At 40.9% G+C, this 20,426-nt stretch overlaps 1 protein-coding gene across 1 annotated transcript in view; it reads right to left on the bottom strand.

The window, feature by feature from the left end:
* The window catches only part of triob (trio Rho guanine nucleotide exchange factor b), a 106,096-nt gene that overhangs the window by 60,369 nt on the left and 25,301 nt on the right, over positions 1-20,426 (bottom strand). Inside the window, 7 exon segments of the mRNA XM_069143219.1 lie at positions 235-357; positions 1,291-1,536; positions 1,539-1,757; positions 1,963-2,067; positions 3,216-3,408; positions 5,634-5,748; positions 7,312-7,386. Coding sequence (XP_068999320.1) covers positions 235-357; positions 1,291-1,536; positions 1,539-1,757; positions 1,963-2,067; positions 3,216-3,408; positions 5,634-5,748; positions 7,312-7,386 — 1,076 coding nt within the window.

Below are 20,426 nucleotides of genomic sequence, written 5' to 3'. Positions count from 1 at the left end.
AAAGGCTGCGAGGGAGAGGAGGTGCATGGGTGTGTGGTGGTTGTACAGGGATGGAAGGCCTTCGCCTGTAACTGTGAATGACAGTAATGATCATAGTTTGTGACTGCATCTCCGACGTGTGAGCCCCTTTCTGTGCATGTGTGTGTGTGTGTGTGTGTGTGTGTGTGTGTGTGTGTGTGTGGTGTGTGTGTGTGTGTGTGTGTATGTACCACAGAGACAAAGATGGCGTCTTACCATGCAGTTCATGGCAAAGTGGTTGTGCTGTGTCTGCAGCTCCACAGCATGCTGGTGGTTCCCTCCGATCTCTGTGTAGCTGGTCAGGAAAAGCCCCTTGTTGTGCATGATCCAGTCAAACATCTACAGGTGGAGGAGGAGGAGGTGGAGAAATTGCAGTGAGTTTTATAGAAGGCACTTCAAATTAAAAGCCTTTCCATCCTGTGTTTACTCCCAGCAACAGCAGTGAGAATGAGAGGGCTTGTTGTTTGGTGTTTGTGATTAAACGAAACCTTTCATCACTCATCACTGCACTGATTTCTAGAGGCAAGCCCACTTTGTTGTAAGAAGGAACAAAAGAACAACCTCTGTGTGTGTGTGTGTGTGTGTGTGTCTGTGGGTCATGTCCACTGTTACTCTGATATATATTTAGTGTGTGCAAAAGGTGTCTTAAAATCACAGCTCTGACACTTAGCAGTCTTCTGTATTTCCCACCGGATCTTCGCAGTTCATGAAGCTACATTTCCCATTTGCACACACTCGCATATTAATTTTGTCTCTGTTTCCATGAATACAAACACAAAGCATATAAGACAGGTTCAAGTGCAGAGAAAAAAAAAATGCAATTACATCTTATATTACCGAAAAACAAATATATTTTACACCCCAAAGTAGTTTGAATATGAATTTATCGTTTTAGGATGTTGAACGATACATTCTGTAAACGCTGGCCACCAGTGCACCTCATTTGTGAGACTTTTACCTCTAGATACATACTGTACGCATTCTCACTAATCTGGCCTACATGGGGATGAAAGTTAATCAGAGGACTTAAATCTGGATTAATGTAATATTTTCATAAACATGGCTAAAACTGGTGTGCATGCACGCTCACGCCACAGATTAGCTCCTGAACCACCAGTGTCTATCAATAGGTAAACTGTTGCATTGAGACATATTAACACGGAGGCACTAAGTGACAAACAGGGGACGAGACTTGTTTTTAATTATGTAACAAGTAGTGTGAAGCAGATGTGAATCATGTTGAAGTAGATTAGAACAGAACAGCACTCTGACCTTCTCAGCGTCCTGTTCAAACAGTCGCAGCTGGAAACACTGGTCCAGCTTCAGCTTCCTCATGTGCCACAGCTGCTGCAGATTCTGGCGCGTCCCGTGCAGCTTGTCCAACAAACCCGTCACTTTAGCCACTAGATTGTGTGCATCTGCGTGTGTGTGGAACCCGTGATGATGGTCGTTGGAATCTCCGCTGGCTCCACCACCACGGTTACCATACCCGCCATCACTACTACTCCCGCCCCCTGCAGTTTCTGTAGCCTTTGGAGCAACCTCCGTCCCTGCGTGTCAAGCTCCTCGACCGACGCCTTGGTGGCCCTTTTCTTCAGAGCAGCATGTTCTTCCATTAGCCGGCGGGCCCCTTCCAGGTCCCGGGGGAGATCACGCTGGGACAAGGTCTCCTGAAGCTCCTCGAGGCGAGCCAAAGCTCGCGCTGCGTCGCTGGCAAAGGTCTCGAATGAGAGCCGCACCTGAAATGAAGGATAAAAGCGTATTGGATTTTGCAAAGTGGAAATTCTACTGAATTAAATTAAATATTACTAAAACTGAAGACTTGCTGATAAAGTCCTGATCCTCTTAATTAAATACACAAAAGCATAAAACCACAGACCTTCTGTTCGACTTAAAAAGATTAGACAGATATATAGAGGGAACAAAAAGAGGAAGTTTAAAAACCTCAATCCAGTCATCATGGTTGTACTCTAAGCTGCCCTCGAAGTCAGCTGTCAGCTGGGACGGGTCCACAATCTTGGTTAAACCCTCTAAGGAAACCATCACCGTCTGGTGCGGGTAGGTAGATGTGGGACAAGTGAAATAGGAAGAAAGCACAAAGACACAGAAAATATGAAGGAGTGATGAACAAAGAAAATAAATAAAAGGTTGAAAATGGACAAAAGGGAGAGAGAGAGAAAAAACATCAAAACTTTCATCATCAGCAGCATATTCCAAACCAATCAAAGGTTAACTTTTCAAAATATTTCTCAGCGTTAAACCTAGATTATGGAAAGAATGTGCAAAGTCAGCAGCTCTGCATGTCTACTGTTTAGATAGGTGTGGTGACAGGGAAAAAAAAGAGCATCTATGTTATCGTTAATTAGACGGAAATACAGTAATATAAACTCTTAGGAAGTAAAAACAGAAAGTGTTGAGGTTCAGTATGGGGAACACAATAAAAAACAGGGTTCTATACTTGTTACATATTGTTTAGAAATAGTAAATAGTAATGTAAACATTGATAATTAGATTGTTAAAAATGAACAGCTCATGCAGAAAACTTTAAGCTTTTTAAGGAACAGGAGTTTGTTTTAGCTTCCTTTTAAACTGTAAGTATCCTGGTGAAGTTGTGAGCGTTTGCATTAGCAGCAGGGAGCTGCACAGTGTAAACTCTATCTTGTACTTCGAGTTAATGACGGCACCCAACCAGCCTGGTCATCACTGTGTGCTACTCACAAACAGTACATGTCTGACATCACGAAAGACAACAAATGTCTTGTCCGAACTCAACTCACTACAGTTGGGTTTCAATTCTTTGCCATGTCCTATATCCTGTTTCTATAGTAACTAGGTCAGAACTAAATATACCAGCTCCACATGCCCACACGGGGACCGAATAGTGCCACTGTCACAGAGCAGCAGTCTAATTAGAGCTGATAAAGTAAGGCTGATTGCTATGCTAAACTAGCTACAAGTCTAATGGCTTACAAATTGTCTGAAAACATTTATATCTGAAAACACACTACGCTGATTGAAAGAGCTCTACCAGTATCTCAATCTGACGTTTAAAACAATAAAGTACAGTCATCATACACCTGTACATTCAGCCTGTTTATGTACAACAATAGCAACAAAACCCTGCAGGCTACAATGGTTCAAAAGATTACTTTTGTGTGCTAGATGTAGTTAAAGCATGCAAGAGCGTCACCACGCACCTCGAATTCAAACTTGGAGCTGCCGAAGTTGGTCCTCTGCTTCTGCCAGAAGTTGTCCGGCTTGATGATGAGGGCGACGTGGATACAAGAAGGGAAAGACTCCTGCAGGATCTTCAGCAGAGGTTTGATGCTGTCCCACTTCGAACCACGCATGTCCACAATGACTGTGAAACCATGTCTGGCCACCTCCTCACTGCAGAAAACACACCGAAAGAGGTCAGATCTCAGGATAAAGAGCACATGAACACAGAAGAAGATACATTACTTTTAAAAGATTTTAGAAGGCAAACATGAAACAATTAGGCCAGCTTCAACACTTAACAACAAAAGGGCTAAATCAGCCAGGAGTGGATACTTTGAAAGTCACTGCTCTCAAAACTGAAATAAAGACACAACAAAGCTGCAGAAAAAGCTCATGTTGTCAAGAGTCTTGTTATAACTGTAAGGATGCCAAAGATTTAAGTTTAAAGATCCTGTCCTCTAAAGCATTTGGAGAGGAAAAAAAAAAAAACAGTTAAAACATTCAAGCATTGAAATTTCCACTGCTACTCACCGGGAGTCCTGCTGCTGTGTAAGTCCATAAAAGGTTGTTTCTCAGTACTAAAGGCTTTAATCTGAATGTGTCTCGCTATGACACAGAAACAGACGCAGGCCCTCCTGCTCTATCTCACTCTGACCTCAGTCTCTGAAAACAGATTGGTGGCCAAATGGGTAGACAAAAACAAAGCAGAGAGGAGAAAGAGAGAAGAGAGCTAGTGAGAGAGAGAGGCCAACAGAGAGAGAGAGAGAGAGAGAGCGAGAGAGAGAGAGAGAGAGAGGGAGGGAGAGAGAGAGATGGAGGGCGAGAGATAGGCAGAGATAGAGAGAGAGAGAGAGAGAGAGAGAGAGAGAGGGAGAGAGGGAGAGAGGGAGAGAGCGGTGCAGAAAAAAAGCAGAAAAAGTATTTAGATGGGAGGAAGGAAAATCAAGCTGAGGAGAAGAGGATGGCCTCCTACTAAGTTATGACATGTCTCTGCCTCAAACTGGATAACTGGTCACCTCTGATTAATGTCATCTCCTCTAGTCTTACCTCTTCCTAAAGAGTTGAGCCCTTTTTTTTTTAAAAAAAAACAAAAAACACAGACTGCATCAACCTCTATGTCTTAATTCAGAGCAAGCCACTCCCACATAGTTTCAGGAAAAAAAAAATCACTAAGAAGTATTTGCAAAGTAGTTACATTCCTTTAGCATGGTACCACATTGGACAGATGTATTTGGGAACATGGAACTTTTATTGAACTTGATACTACACTCTAAATTTAAAGTCAAGAAATGAAACATAGAATATGGTAGCAGGAAAAAATATACAAAAACATTCAAAACAAAACACCTGAGAGAAGTTTTAAAAAGAATGTATTCCAGTGGTCACCAGCTGTTGCTGGGTTTTCATGCATAAACAAAAACTACACTTTAGATGGGATAAAGAAAGTAAAGTTGTTAAGCAAAGAGTCTTTCTTTAACATAAGCAGACATTGAGCATGTCCAATTTTGCATCTGCCATCCCACAACCTCCTTAAAGGAGCAAAAAACCTGGACCCAATTTTATTTTTGCAAGTAACTGATCTGGCCCACCTCTTGCCTCAAGACAAATCTCCAAACTCTTCTGTGTGAAAGACTTAAAAGCCCTAGACCTGCAAAGCACTAGAAAGTGCAGCACAGGGGAGATCAGACACAGCAGAACAGAAGGAGAGCAAGCTTCCCTCCAAGCTAATCACAACCGACTCCAAACAGAACAGCCTGGAGCTACGTATTAAACGTGGAAGAAAAATGCTTTTAGATTTGAAGATCAGCTTGCTGAGAACTGCTGGACGCAACAGAGCGCAACTCTGCTACTACATCCTGTGGCTACGTGTTTTGAGTTTTCAAACTCAAGTCTGTGCGACAACACAGGAAAGGACAACCGATTTGAAAGAGTTAATGAGAGGAAAGTTGTGCAACACAGTGAAGTTTGATTAGAACCAACCCGATGTGATCTGACAACATCAATAACAGAGTGAAAGAAGAGAGAGTGGCTAAACAGGGTGAGTGGCAACCCACATAAAGCAGTAGTGGCTTTTTCTAGACAGCTAAGAGGAAATGAGTGGGGGAAAGTGGAAGGGGGAGAGAATCCTAAATAAAACCATCCCAGCTCTTTGTAGCCTCAGGTTTTTTGCCTCAGTGTTTTTTTTTTTTTTTTTTTTTTTTTTTTTAAATCCAAGCAAGGTGGGAAAGTCTGACACAAAGAAAGCGATGAGATGTGAGTAGTGTGTCTGCTCATGAGGCAAGCAGGAGGAGTCTGTTTCAAATTAACCCAGGATCAAGAAAAGCATCTGAATGTCAGTGCATGTGCATGAGTCTGTGTGAAAAGCCTGTGTGTGTGTGTGTGGGTACACTCCATACCTGGGTATGGTAGCCAGGTATGATATGAGCCTGCGCAGGTCTTCGGGTCGTATTCTGTCATGGTTGCTCCGTGCTGGAAAGGTGAGAACGGGACCCCCACGTCTGTCTCTGCCACCTTTGGACAGAAATTAGATAGCAAAGAGTCATTCATGTAACAGCCACTTAACATGTTCTGCACCACAACTGTAGTAAAGTGAATCAAGCAACAGGTGAGAGATGAGTGGTGTGAATTCAATATTTGTTTTTCTTTGCTGCATTCTCTTTTACTTTTTTACCCATGTCAACTTGTAATAGACTCGAGGTAATTTAATGTATCAGATTCACCAAACCAGTATGTTTTTGGACAGTTGGAGGGCTGCAGAGCAGCTAGACCAGCTAAACCAGAGGAAAATGCTAACTTTACAAAGGACTTTCTAATACCATGCTAAGAAAGAAAGAATAATTAACTACATTTGAAAATACATTAATTTTTGTTGCTTCTGAGGTGAAGTAAAGATGTAGAACCTGCAGTGATGCCTGGCTATTAGCTATTACTCTTTACAACGTGTAATGTATTGCTTTGTATTGATGTGGGCCTAATTGACGTACACTTGATGTGCAAATTTGCTGCCTTCTTGGTCAGGTCACAATCGAAAAATACATTTTAACTCAACTGTTTTCCCTGTTACTACTACGACTACTACTGTTGCTACTCCAAATAGAAAAAAAAAGCCACCCCAAATACATCTGAAGTGAGTGCAGCTCTGAGATGACCAGTTGATTTGTATGGGTGCCATCTGTGAATATGTCTACAGTTAGTCATGATGAAGTCAAATTGAAGAGTCAGGGGTCAAATTAGTCTCAAGATAACAAGACTGGTAATAGCCTCTCAGTCACACGGTAACAAACAATGCTGACAACTAACGAACAGAGAAAAACGCTCTCTCAAATTACTCACAATTATTCCAGTGCCCTTGCAGTTAACTCTAATGATGTAAAGGTCAGGTCAGAACCACTGTGAGTCAGAAACAGCTCAGAGAAATAAGAGAGTCCCCATAAATAACCTACCAAGTATTACAACGAGGACAATTGGAACAAAACTATACCAAAGCTGGCATGTTATGACATTTAAGGGGCATACAGTCCGATTTAAAACGGTCATTTTATTCAAGTATAAAGTCTGTGTTTTTATTCTATGACTAAGGACACATTTTATTTCATGATTTTAGATTTCAGGACAGTATTGTTGCCACCGCTCTCACATTTCACACCAATCACATGCCCACATCCCCTATGTCTTAAGTTAGTAAGCGCAAAAACTGCAACAAAGTTATGCTATATAGGATATGGTATTTATAGTGAAACAAAATGTGACATTTTAAATGGCTTAAATTAGTTGAGAACATGAGAGCGAATTCTCCACTTTCGTCTCAATGATTTTAATGGTCTCTTCTGACAAACCTGCCTTACATTAGCATGCCAACCCAACAATACGTGAATGGTACAAAATGTAGTTCCATGCAAGGACCCTGCAGCAATAAAGAGACACAATAGCTCCTTCAAACAACTAAAGAAAAACGTACAATCTGGAACAACTGGCTGAGGGACAACTGGTAGTGATTGTGAACTTGGCTTGATTATTAGGTCACTAAAAGAAGGGTGAGTCATATCAGCGATAAATGCTGTAAATGTATCTGACCTGAGAGAAAGGCGACCTTCTCCTTGAGAATGGGAAGCACATCGATGGCCTTCATGTCCTCATTGCGATGAAACCCTGAAACACAGAGAGAAATAGAGAGGTAAGCAAGACGAGAGACTCTCAATCAAAATCTTTAAATAAAGACAACACTGGATTTAATCTTTGTCTTTACTTTCACCCTAATTTGCCAAGAAACTTGTATTTCCTGACCCAGTACATGGTGTTTTAAGATGACCTAAATCAAGCCTGTGAGATATGTATCTGTCTACAGCCTGTGAAAGAAAAACTTTATAAAAAAGGCAGTCCACTTACTTTGACAGAGTGAATAAAAAGAAACAAATGTATAATAAGCATCGACAAACACGTGGACAATACTATTCTTTGCTGGTGCATTACATAAAAATGCCACTAACAGATGAAATGAAAGTGGTGAAATCAATTTGTGTGTTAACATCAGTGGACCAAAGTGTAGAACACACATGAGGGACTTTATGGATTTGGTTACAGCCGGAAAACATGATCCACTCGGCAAATCATACAATGGTATTGTTATTACCAAGTAGTTCAGAATTACTAACAAAAGCTCATTTTAATGTCTTTTATAGCTACCAAAAAGCTACAGAAATTCAAAATTAGCTTCATTTGTTGCAGCATGAAATGTTTAGCCTGGCCTGGCATACTTTCGATTTTCCATAATGGTCTTGCCTTGTCTGTTATGGTATGTTCTTCAAAAGTCAAACCCTTTGCCTCATCTTCTCAACAGATGGCACACTTGTTTAATACCGGGCAGCAAGATGCAGAAATTCCACACACACACACACACACACACACACACACACACACACACACACACACACACACACACACGCACACACACATACGCACACACACACACACACATCTATTTATCTATTGCGTGTCAGACTGAAGACAATAATATACAGATATCGATACAGTCAAATAACTAACTAATAAGCATATTATTGAGGACAATTTCATTATAAATGATTGGAAAACAATAATATATAGCTAAAAGCTACGATGCTGTTGTCAGTAAAAAAAAAAAAATCAGCGTGAGGAGGCGTGTGTGTTTGTGTGTGTGCTGGTGGATGAGCTGCAGTTATGATGTCATCAGATCGTCCTCATCTAGCTATGAGTCATCTCGCTCACATTTACACACACAAACAGAATCTACTGCTACACAGAAACACACGAGCAACGTGACAGCTATGGTTCAACATGGTAACTCATGACTTGGTTACTTTTTACTGATGGCACAGACTGAAAACGCCTCTTAAAGATAACATACAGAAACACAATATCGCATAAAAAGCTGAAAGAAGCTGCTGTTTGGGGGCTCTGTTTTGGTAAAACATAGCTTTGGGGTCAAAAAGAAAAACAAATAGTTGTTAGCGGAAAGAGCTGACAAATTTACACAAGCACGCTGCTTCTTTGACAGTTATAATATAAACATTTACTGACTGTGAATAGAAATGTGCTAATTAGATAGTGGCTAGACTGCTGTACGCTGAATCATGCACTCACGCACACAAACCAAATGCCCTCCAATAAAAGCTAGTCATGACTCCAAATTAATTTTAAACTACAGTAGAGGCCATTATCTCCAGCAGGAGTAGTATTTACTCTCAAAATTTGAATAATTTTCAGCTCGCAGCCTCACACAAGCAGAGAGTTAAACAAGATGAAGGCATTTTTTCAACATGAGAGTCATTAAACCTGTGACTGCTTCTTCCAGGTTGAAAATGAGTTATAGCCCGAGGTTTTGAAGGAAAAAAGTGCAGACGGAGACAGACAGAAATATAGTTGAACGGATAGGCAGACAGATAAAAAGATAAATGGCACAATGAGGAGAAGACTGTCCTTTATAGTGCGTGGAATGGCATCATAGGAACAGAAAAGGGAGGTCTGATTATGGTGAGCGAGCATAGAGAAAAATATGAGGGCAGAAAGAAGAGCAGTGTACTGTACAGCGAAGAGAATAATACAGACAGAGGAGACTGCACAAACACAGGGACAGATAATAACTTCTCCAGATTTTAATGGCCCCTGTAATATTGATTTCAGCCACGGTCTGAGGGAGTTAGGAGCAGCAGTCCCATCTGGGTGACAGCACATCAGCTCACTGCAGGGAAGACTGGACGTAACCTGACTCATGGATAATGTCACCAACAGCTCAGACAAGATGGAACTGATGCAGCAATAATGGTTTCATTCTCTTTCCATGGCTGGTGAGAGGAGAGAAGGAGCCAAATAGCAGAGTGACTCTCGCTATTCACACTCCTGTTTTTTATGATCTCCCTCTCTGTTACTGTCTGCCTCTTTATAACCTGCTGCACCTGTTTCTCACCCAATCCGCTTCTCTCCACCTCACACACACACACACACACACACACACACACACACACACACACACACACACACACACACACACACACACACACACACACACACACACACACACACACACACACACAAAGAACGGCAAGATGATGGAGCCACCGTTGTAAAGAAGCTTAAAATAGATAAGTAGACTTTAGCACTACAGTGCACAAAGCAGAGAGAAACAACAGTCATCCTCCTTTTTTGTGTCTGTTAGCACATGTGTGTGGCTTCCTGTGAAGTGTGCCCAGACACATTCCTCACAATGTTGGTTTATGTAAGATACTGGCTCTGGCACACAGCCAGCACTGACCACTGTTACACAGCTCCAGCCCTGCACCTTTTCAAACACCACATTCGACCAAGTCTGGCAGAAAGCTGAACATCCAGGCACTTTGGGTTAATGTAGAGGACTGTGGTGAGCCAGAAACAGATGTGGCTGTCATACAAGTTGTGTCTCTTAATGCTGGAAAGCTGCTTTTAAAAATTTGGGTTGGAATTTTCTACTTGAGTGTTGCATGACCACAAAACAATGGAGGGCAGCAAAATATGAACAGCTGCTAGTGAAGAGTATGTTGCTTCCGCAGTATGATGGACCATTACATGTGATGTCAACACGGTGAAATAGACACAGTGCCGCACACAACCTCAGAGCATTTCCTTATTCCAGTCATGTTTATATGCAGCAATAACCCATACGGTATCCAACAGAATAATGTATCACCCTACACACAGTGATTCATGAAATCCCATCACCGCCTCTTGCTACACACACTAACGCACCAGAACACACGGAGGCACACACAACAATCTCTTCTCTTCACAACACACAAACTCTTCATTTACAAGTCTGCTGAGCATGAAATAAAGCTTTTCAATCACAGGCTGCTTGTTCATAACATACTCATAATGAGAGCAATCCATTTTACTGGCAGTGTGCACTCAGTGCCCTGTAAACTGAGGTGAAATGTTTGTCCACGAGCTTTGAGCTTTTTTGTAATTAATATATTCATTATATATTTTCATGATTTAAAGCAAGAAATTAGGGTAAAAAGCAACGCCCACAGTGACACATCTGTCTTTGTGTCATAGCTACATAGTATCAGGAAAATGATGACTTTCCCTCTTGTTGTAGCATTTTTACATTTGACACATATGCAATAAGACTTCAAAACAGTGGATTTATTTTTTCTTGCCAGAAAACAACAAAAACAAATGGGCACTCGTTTTTGCCACAGCTCTGCAAACTGCCACTGTGTGATATCAGTCATCGAGGGTCTTCACTTGCAAACAAGATTAAATGTTCAGTCAAGACCTGTGCAATCACAGGGGACAGTTTGCCCAATTACTTACTAATGCAAATTCTTCAATATTTAGTGATGGCTGCAACTTGTCATTGTGTTTTTATGCTGTTCAAAGGTCAGCCAACCCTTTCCGTCTAGCAGTGATATTCTAGTAAAACACAGAACCACAGAATACAAAAGTGAAGACACAAAATTGTAGCTTACATTTAACTTGAAGACACGGAATGACTGAGCAATGACTATATGTGGGAGTGAACCGTTTCAGGCTGGGTTTTAAAATAATTTCTCGGTCTATGTTTTTGCAAAGTTTGATTCCAAAGTCATTGTGAAAATGTTTCCCATGCAGCAGTGAGTACACTGTGTTTCCACTTAGAAATTTAGAAAGACAGAGGAAGAGGTAGTGGCACAGATTCCTTCTGCTCAGGACTTCTTTTAGTCTTCCACAAGGTTTGTGACTTAAATCCGTCAATTCGCACTGTGTGTCTGTGTGTCAGGGGCATGACAATACATTCACCCTTTGCCTTCCTAAATCCAAGCTGGAAATACTGATCTGAATTTTCACTGAATGCACTACTACAAAACAGATTGTCTCTTTATTGGTGTACCAGTTCTTTATACCAAAGACTGAAAACATCCTTCACGATCCAAACTGGGCTGCAGACTCGTTTCTCAATGGCTTTAATGAGATGTGATGGGGATTGGATGCACTAAGTTTAGATAAGAATAGGGAACTTATACAACCCCCTAAACAAAATTGCAACACGTCAGAATAAATACAACCAATTTCTTCACCTATAAGCACTGTAACCCCAACTCGTAACCTAAAATGAGCTGTGGCTGCATATCTCTGTCGTCTTTTCCACACAACATTGGAGCACCCGGGCCAATCCCTTTGATTCCAATCTTGTAGACCACAGGCTAGACTGTACATGGTGCATCTGCACAGCCTGGCACGCCACAGTATGCCAATCCTCTGCTCATAATCTCGTAACCTCAAACTCAGACCAATTACAAGCCAGGGCTGCATGTGTAGTGCAGTGGAACAGACCAGGCGTGCTACATAATACTGCAGAAATACTACAGTTCCCCTGGCTGTGGCCCTGACCATCTCAGCACGAACTTGATAACACACACATTCCAGCTGCCAGTGAGGTTAACTGTTGCGATCCAGAGATTCACGGCAGCAGTCACAATGAAATGCATTTTATACCAATAATGTGCACCCTGCACTTGACCACTGAGCAAGACTTCACAGTGCAAAAGAAACGAATGCGTTCTCATCGTTTATTTGTAATCCTAACTGTATAAATGTAAAACTTTCTAGCATTTAGCATGTGCTGTAATGCAAAGATTACAGTGCATTTGACTGTGATGGATTTCAGATGGCTCTTTCGTGCTTCGGTTCTGAGTCACAGCCCAGTATTTGAACCTTAATATGAGTTTGTGTGAAAAGAGAGAACTGGGAGCCATTTGTCACACTGTTCAGCAGGGTTTGGCGCAGTTTGTCCCGACTTGGACGAGCTTAGAATGAGGGGAAGCTTTTAGGGAACAGTGCGGAAACAGAGGAAGTGCGGGAGCGGATTCGTTTATGGGGCCAATATACTCTGTCAGATGTTGGGATAGCTTTGGAAAAATCCCTCCCCCAACCATAACTTTTCCAGCCATGTATTGGGATCTATGTCAACCATTTTTAACTTTCATGTACACATGAGCCCTTACTGTATTTGGGCGTCTGTATTCCTGTGTAAATCTGTGCGTGTCTTGTGTGTGTGTGTGTGTGTGTGTGTGTGTGTGTGTGTGTGTGTGTGTGTGTGTTTGTGTGTATACGTGTCCTGACCTGTACTTCACTATGCAGCAGTGACTGACATCCTTTGCAAGGCTCTCAGAATAGAGCTCCCTTAGAGAGAAGGATGTGCCACTTTCTAAGCTTTTTGGGTAAAACATAAGAGAACCAAGGCAAAAATCAGGACACCGGCCACAGTAGATCCGTCAGGGGATTCACTTTGCAACGACACAAAATCAATATCTCACGAGAAAAGAAACACCAGGCCGTCCAGGAATCTTCTTGCCCTGAATGTCTACCACCAGGTTTTCTCGGCAGGGCTGTGGTTATGGTGTCCATGGACAGTGTTAATGAAGCGATACCGGGCAGCTTTTGGTTTGTGGTGTTTTTTTCAAAGTTTGTTATTGGTTCTTCAATATTTCAACTTTGTTTCGCTTACAAATATTCATGACAGCACCTGCGAGTCTGAAACAAGTTAATCAAACATAAAAATACTACAGTACAAAAATGAATCTAAATTACCAAATTATAGAATTTAATGTTGATTTTCTGACTGTGATTTTACTCAAGAGGCTTTGAAAAAAAAAAAACAATCAGCTTTTAGATCTACTTACACAGTCAACATTCATCATGCATCTTCCATATGAGGACGACGTGTTGTGTACTATTTCTGCTCAACCCCCTGGTGTGTCTAGATATCAAGCTGCTGTTCCCCCTACATGTTGTTGTGGGCAGTATGCGTGTTCAGCCTGGTCTCCATGAAAGGCCGTCGCAAGCAGGCAGGCCGTCACGTCTCTCGTGTGACAACCTCGACCAGACTAGAGCACCCCGAGTGCGTGTTGCTCTGGTTCAACAGGGTGATAAGATAAACAACTGAGCTCTGTCTCTCTCTTGTCCTTCCTTTTATCCACCTCTCTATCTTTCTGTCTCTTCAACTGTGTATCCTTTTCTTTTATTTATTTTTCCGCTCTTTTACTTCCTCTTCCTCTTTTACATAGACACACACATATGCAACAGTCTTTCTCTTCTCCTTTCTCATACAAAGCCACTCCTTGCAGCCTCTGCTCAACTCCAGTTCTGTGACCTTCATCCAGAGCTGGCGGGGGGCCTGGGGACTGTGGTGAGCTCAACTTTCATCAGGTTTCTCATATTGTTGTTACAGTGTGGCTTACAGCAAAAATAACACTTTGCTCCTACCGCAACCCCTCGACCTGAATATAACCCCTAAGCACAGCAAAAAAAAAAGGCTATGAATAAGTCATAACAAATGAAAAGGGGAGGAAAAGAAAGCGAATGTCGTGGTGCAGCTCTCACACCGTGCTTCAACATTCCAGCTGTAATCTGGAGTATGGTGCTTCAGATAAAACAATGCTGGCCTTGATTAATACGTCAATATTTTGTTTTATTCATCACTTGTCTACAAAATGCTTAAATAAAATGTAGTTCTGCAAAACCGAGAAAAGCAGCATCTTCACATCTGATAAACCAGGACAAGAAAATGTTTAGCATTTTTGTTTGTCTTCAAGTTGTTTTTGATTCATTTTCTGTTTATGGACTGATTATTTTATCAACGAGTCATTTCATATAAAGTTAGTTCCGTGTCTTTTAATGTGAGCATAAAAGACACACATTTTAAGAGCAAATTTGTCTCACTTGCAATGGAAAATCTAGTTTTTAAGTCAAAATATATAAAGTGAGAATAAAATAATTTGGAATGCAAACAAATTATTTCTTACAGTTTTGTTGGTTTTGGTCACAGATTGTTGAATTTTGCAGATGAAACCAACCTCTTTAATGTGTCTCAAATTTTTTTTGATTATGAATCAAACCTCTTCAGTTCAGTTTAGTTTAGGTACAAGCATTTAAATAGAAAAGAGCAATATACAGCCTGCTGACCTCTGTGTAGCTCAACAAACAGCCCTCTCCTGTCAAGTGTTTACAGCAGGAGTGAGGGAAAAGTTTGCTCTCAAATCGTCCTTCCATGAATTGAAAAGACACAAAACTAACTTTGAAAGCACGAGCAACGATCACCCGTAACACAACAAACAAATAACCTAAATGTAACTGTAGGTGATATGTCTAGATAATTCATAATGGAGTGGGACACAACAAAACCATGGAGATGACATGGAAATAAGCATATTTTCCCCAAAGTATAACCATTAAATTAAGAGCTCTCTGGGAGAACAAGTCGTCATCCAGAGCAGAGGACAAACAGCTCTGTAAATTATATCCAAAGTAACAACAGCACAACAATTCTCATCTCCTGCCCGAAATATAACCCTTATTTAGCAGAGTGTGTGAACAGTTAAGGGGCAACACAAAGATCAACAATGGTCAGCAGTCTTATGCGAGCCAGTGAATGTGCTTGTGGAGGCTATTTCACTGAGCCGTTTGTGAGAGCAGTGAAGGGTACAATCAAAGTTTCAAGGCTGTATAATGAACTACTGTGGTCACATCTGTGCTTTCACAATAGTGCGCTGCTTCAAAAAAAACATACACACACACACACTCCTGTAAATATTTTGCATGTGCAGTAAAAGCTGTTACAAAAATATAACAATGAGGCACAAACATACATAGAAAAATGTAGTTAGCCCAGGGATGAGTGCGAGATTCACTAATAAGAAGATGTAAGTAACTGTGTAGTTGTTTCATTTGTAATCTGTTATAGGTTAGAATACACTTTGAGAGATTATAAGTGCTGTGTGTTCTTATTATGATGCTACAGCTGTTTTTCGATTCCTTTCACACATTACTGAGCCTGAATAACAACCTTACCTCCGTGTAGTTACAAATCTCCTCTTTTCTCTTTGTTTCTCATCTCTCGTGCTCAGCCTGTGTCTCTACCGCCATTCTTCCTTCCCTCTGCAGACTCCAGTGGCTTCTGACATACTTAGTGCTCCCCTAGGCCTCACTATTGGCAACCTACTGTATCATTTGCCAGTACTTAATGTTGTCTATTTATGTTATTTATGCACAAATTACAACAGCAGTTCTCAAATTTTTATGTCATGCCCCCCTTTATACGCACAAACTAAAGTTCATGCTCCCCCCTCTGGATGTCAATTTATTTATATTCTAACAATCTTTAACAGTATACGAGTCCAAACAAGCAACAAAAATCAATGCAGACTCTCAACATCCCTTCTCTGAATACGAACCTCTGCCATCATAACGAAGACGACTCAGGGTGCCAAAGGGCAGTTCAAACTGCTTGAAGCGACTGTTTGATCCAGCCTCCATCAAACTGCTGAACTCTTCATCTCATCTTGAGGCAATAGAGCGATGAGCAAATACATATGCAAACACTTTAGCACTTTCATTCTTAGTTTCTTTTAAACCATCTATTTGTCAATGTCAAATGTCTCTTTTATGTTTCTAAGATATTTTTATGTGAAGTAACTGTCTAGTATCGTGTCAAATGCTTCTAATGTTGCTGTGAGGTCTTTAAGATTTTACATAAAGCAACAACCCAAGACATATTTCCCCCCAGGGACTATAAACTTTACTCTTCTCTACTCGGCAAGTGTTATGGGGAGCAACTAATACAAAATTAGCAAATTTAAATTATATTGAAAGAAATGTTTCAGGTCAGTATGATAGTATCATAACAACATAGTGGAATATGCAAGAATGAGGAAATGAATCAAAGCTACATTCACACTCAGGACAGGCACAAATGCTTTTTGGTATCTTCAGTGTCAAGAACAACACGATTGAAGCAGCAGCTCTTTAATTAAAAGCCCATACCATGTCATCATCAACTCCTTTCTGTACCTACCCATCTTTCATACAGCTGGAGTGCCATCAGTGGTGGAGTTAGACAATTTTACATGGGGTGGCGCGGGTCAGAATACGGGGGTTCCAATATAGATTAAACAAACGCTCCACAGATAAACAATACCAATTGGCACATCATGTTGATACAAACTTCCTCAATGTTTTTTAATGATAGACAACAGGTGCAACAGTCCAGAGTTCTTACAAAAAAGAAAACTTAACTGGCTGGCTTTGCACATAAGGTCACATCAGAGTAATTGTTATGCTTAACAGCGAAACAATTTCTCAACCATGTCTAAATCTAGTGCTTTGCACGTTGACTCTCAATACTGAGAACAGCCACTGTATATTCTTCAGACGGTCACTGGGAATATTCAAGTCATGCCCAAGCATTACACCGCTCAGTGGAGGCTTCTTTTTGCTGCCACATCAAGTGTGAAAGAGTGAAATGTTACTGCACTGGAAGTTATATGGACAGTTAATAAGAACATGAGGTCCTGCAGCAAGACCATCTGTCTCCCTGTCTTCATTTGTCTCCTCATTCCTCCCTGCTTCTGCCCTTTCTTTCTGTTTTATTCAAATCTTCATCTCTCACAATCACTTCTCCTTTTTCTCCTTCTTCGCCATCACTTATGTCCTCTTCTCTTCCCTATGTGGTTTTCTCCCCCTCTGTTTATCTGCACTCGTTTCCGTTTTCCATTTCTCTCCATTTCTTCCTCCTGTCCGGTCTTCAGCACACATTTTTGAGGTATATCATCCAAAACTGCAGAGGCAGGCATTGTTGCCACCCTGGTAGATCCACCCGAGTGCCATAATAATTCCACCTGGGAGGCATAAAATAGAGACACCTACAGTGGCAATGAATGGAGTCTCAAACTTTTTAAACTGAACTGATATTTCAGATTTTCTGGAGTCTGACAAAGAACTATCCTGTTACTTTTACTATAAAAGTGAAAATATAATTTTATTATGCTTTAATGTGTATAAGAACAAAATGCTCATCTTCCCCTGGTGTAAAGACTGATCGGATGACTGCAAAATCACCACTACAGGTAAAAACTCAGACTCGTGACTTCAGGTTTTGTCTCCTTGCATAAGTATTTTAGATTAGACTATGCCAAAGGCATTATAAATCCTCCCTCAGCTGGCCTTGTTGTGATCTCATTCTGCAGCGATCTCCTCATGACAAATAGCACACTTTCTGCTAATCGCGTCAGAGCAGTCACCTCCTCAGACACCTACATTCATTATCACTGCTCGCACCCACTCTGGTGCTGGAGAAAGAGTGGACGAAAAAGAAGACTCCCACTTTTAGAGAGTGAGGGGCGTCAAACACAGCTCAATATTATGGACAACACTTGACTTATAATTCCCTTTATTTACAGGCCGTTTTAGGCCCAACGTGTGCTTAAGACTTATGCCAGTTGTCCTGATTACCCTGTCTCAGCACCCGGCACTGGTCTACTGTGGCTGGCAGACTGTAACTTTTCAGGCTTGCACACACTGTTCAAGCATGGCATTGAATTCATCGTATGCCCTTAACATTCAGTAAACAAAGGTTGTACAGTATCCCCGGACTAACTTTTTATTCTATTTATGTGCTACTGGAACTAAAAGAGTTTTGTGTCTTTGCAGCACAGCACAAGCTGAGAATAATGACCCACATACTAGACTGAAAGGAGGACACCTTAAGCATGAGGGGTGACAGCAAAGTAGACAAAAAGACAACAGTGTACACACCGACAGTTTGTGTCCCTTTCACTTCTCGCAAGCCAAAAACAAAGACACAATCACAGGCCGTAACTTGTTGGCTTTATATCTCAACATTACAGTAATCTTTCAACATAAAATAACTACACTAAAAAAGACAAAATTATGCACCATTTTGTCCCCTTGGGAAATGTGTAAATACAGCTGCACTGCCCCAGACATGTAAAAGTGGGACCTTTTTATAGAGTATGTACATTTTCTTAATTGTACATTTGGTCAAGCAAACATCATGAGTATATGCAGAAGTCCAGGTGCAGTTTATTATTCAATCCTCTCACGATTCACTCCCCAATTTCCACTCAGACACAGACCACAGGTCCACTCCAGTTATTAACTCATGGTTAATCATCATCATCATGGTGATTTTGATATAATCGTGATACTTAAGTCACAATACAAGATTAAAAGCATACTGCAATATGCTAAGTATACTTTACCATTTTTTAACTGAAAATTATGTCAACCCAGAAAACCCTTGAGAACATCTGTTTTATCTAAACACAGAATTGTGTTCATCTCACTTCGGTCATTTCCATTGCAGCAAAATGGAACTGTAACGCAGACAGACTGCCAACAGTGCACGCACATCACAAATGTATTTATAGAGCCAATGCATACAATACTACATTAACACACAAAATATCAAGATACTATGCTGTATTCATTTTCTGCCCCATCTCTCACACTATGATGAAAAACTGAGGAGATACAACCCTAACCCAACCCTTTGAATCTTCATTGGTCTATTTTTTCTGACAAACATGCAATCAAGGCAATCATTTAATATCGAGAATGTAAATAATGCAACTTTAAGAAATGTACAAAGCCAATAGATGTATGTGCAATAACCTGCTGTACAACATACAGTATATGGTGATGAAGATGAAACTATAGTTCCATTTATAATACTATTTGTCAAGAGAGAAAAAAAATATAAAACCATGCAGAATATGTAAAATATCATGACCAACAAAACATAAAGATGTTTAATGAAGTCATTGATCATTAACAATAAATTAGCAGTAAAAAAAAAATCTGTAGAGATCTAAAGGAGTTTTCTTATATATCTCTCCATCAAAGTTATTCATATAATATACTATGGTGTATAATTTTGACCACAGACTTGAGGTGACCCTGTCTCCTCACTTCTGCTGTTACAAATGAAGACAGGACTCTGAATAAACACAACAGAATACATTTACCGTAGAGAATACTCTACCTGATAGTCTGATCAGGGTTTTTCCAGCCTGGGCGTACTGCCAGCTGTGGTTATCCAGCACTGCCATAGTAAACCAAAAGCAGCATCGAACCGCTCCAATCAATCTCGTCCTAAACTCCACGCTACACAGGCGTACAGCAGTTACCACTTCTAGCTTTCTAACTGTACCATTGTTGTAAGGTGAGGAGGCAACTGAACAACAGGCGTGCCATATATTGGTCAACGCCCCACCGCCCACTGAGCTGCAGAAGGCCAGAGGCACTGCCAGCTCCTTTTTGCCTTGTTGCCTCACCAACTGGCTTTTCTGTGCCGTGTCCCCCCATGTCACCGACCCCTCCCCAAAACAAGATTTAGTAACAAGTGCTTCTTTGCATAAAACAGTTTCTCCCCTCCCTGTGCGCCCGGCTAGCTACTCACAGGGAAAAAAAGTTAAGCCAGCCAAACAGTTGTCGCTGGTGGATTTGCGGGTGAAATAGGCTTTAATAATGATTGGTTGTAATCTTCTCTGACTAATACTCCGACTCTGTTGGTCACTGTGAGCTTTTGAACTACATGGGTCACCTCACAACCCTTAATGTACAAATAGTGTCCTTCTTATCATCTTTTAAAATGCATTTAGACACCTTATGAGGCTCTGAGCGCCTAAATGTCTTCAATTTTCTTTAGATGTTTAAAAACAAGAGGGGTCTGGGTGCAAATCAAATGCCAAACCACCCATCTATTGAACCAGACACACACTAATAATCAGTTCATTCCTTTATAATCATGTGAAAAGCTTATATATTTGTCCCTTTACACAATCTTAATGTCAAAAAAACCTCAGCAATATCTTCATCTGGGCATAATTTCACATTCA

This window comes from Embiotoca jacksoni, unplaced genomic scaffold, assembly GCF_022577435.1.
Source record: "Embiotoca jacksoni isolate LCO1_2020_lvr unplaced genomic scaffold, fEmbJac1.0.p SCAF_11, whole genome shotgun sequence".
NCBI lineage: Eukaryota > Metazoa > Chordata > Actinopteri > Embiotocidae > Embiotoca > Embiotoca jacksoni.
Note: the sequence above shows the minus strand (reverse complement) of the source record. Positions and strands in the feature narration are given on the sequence as shown.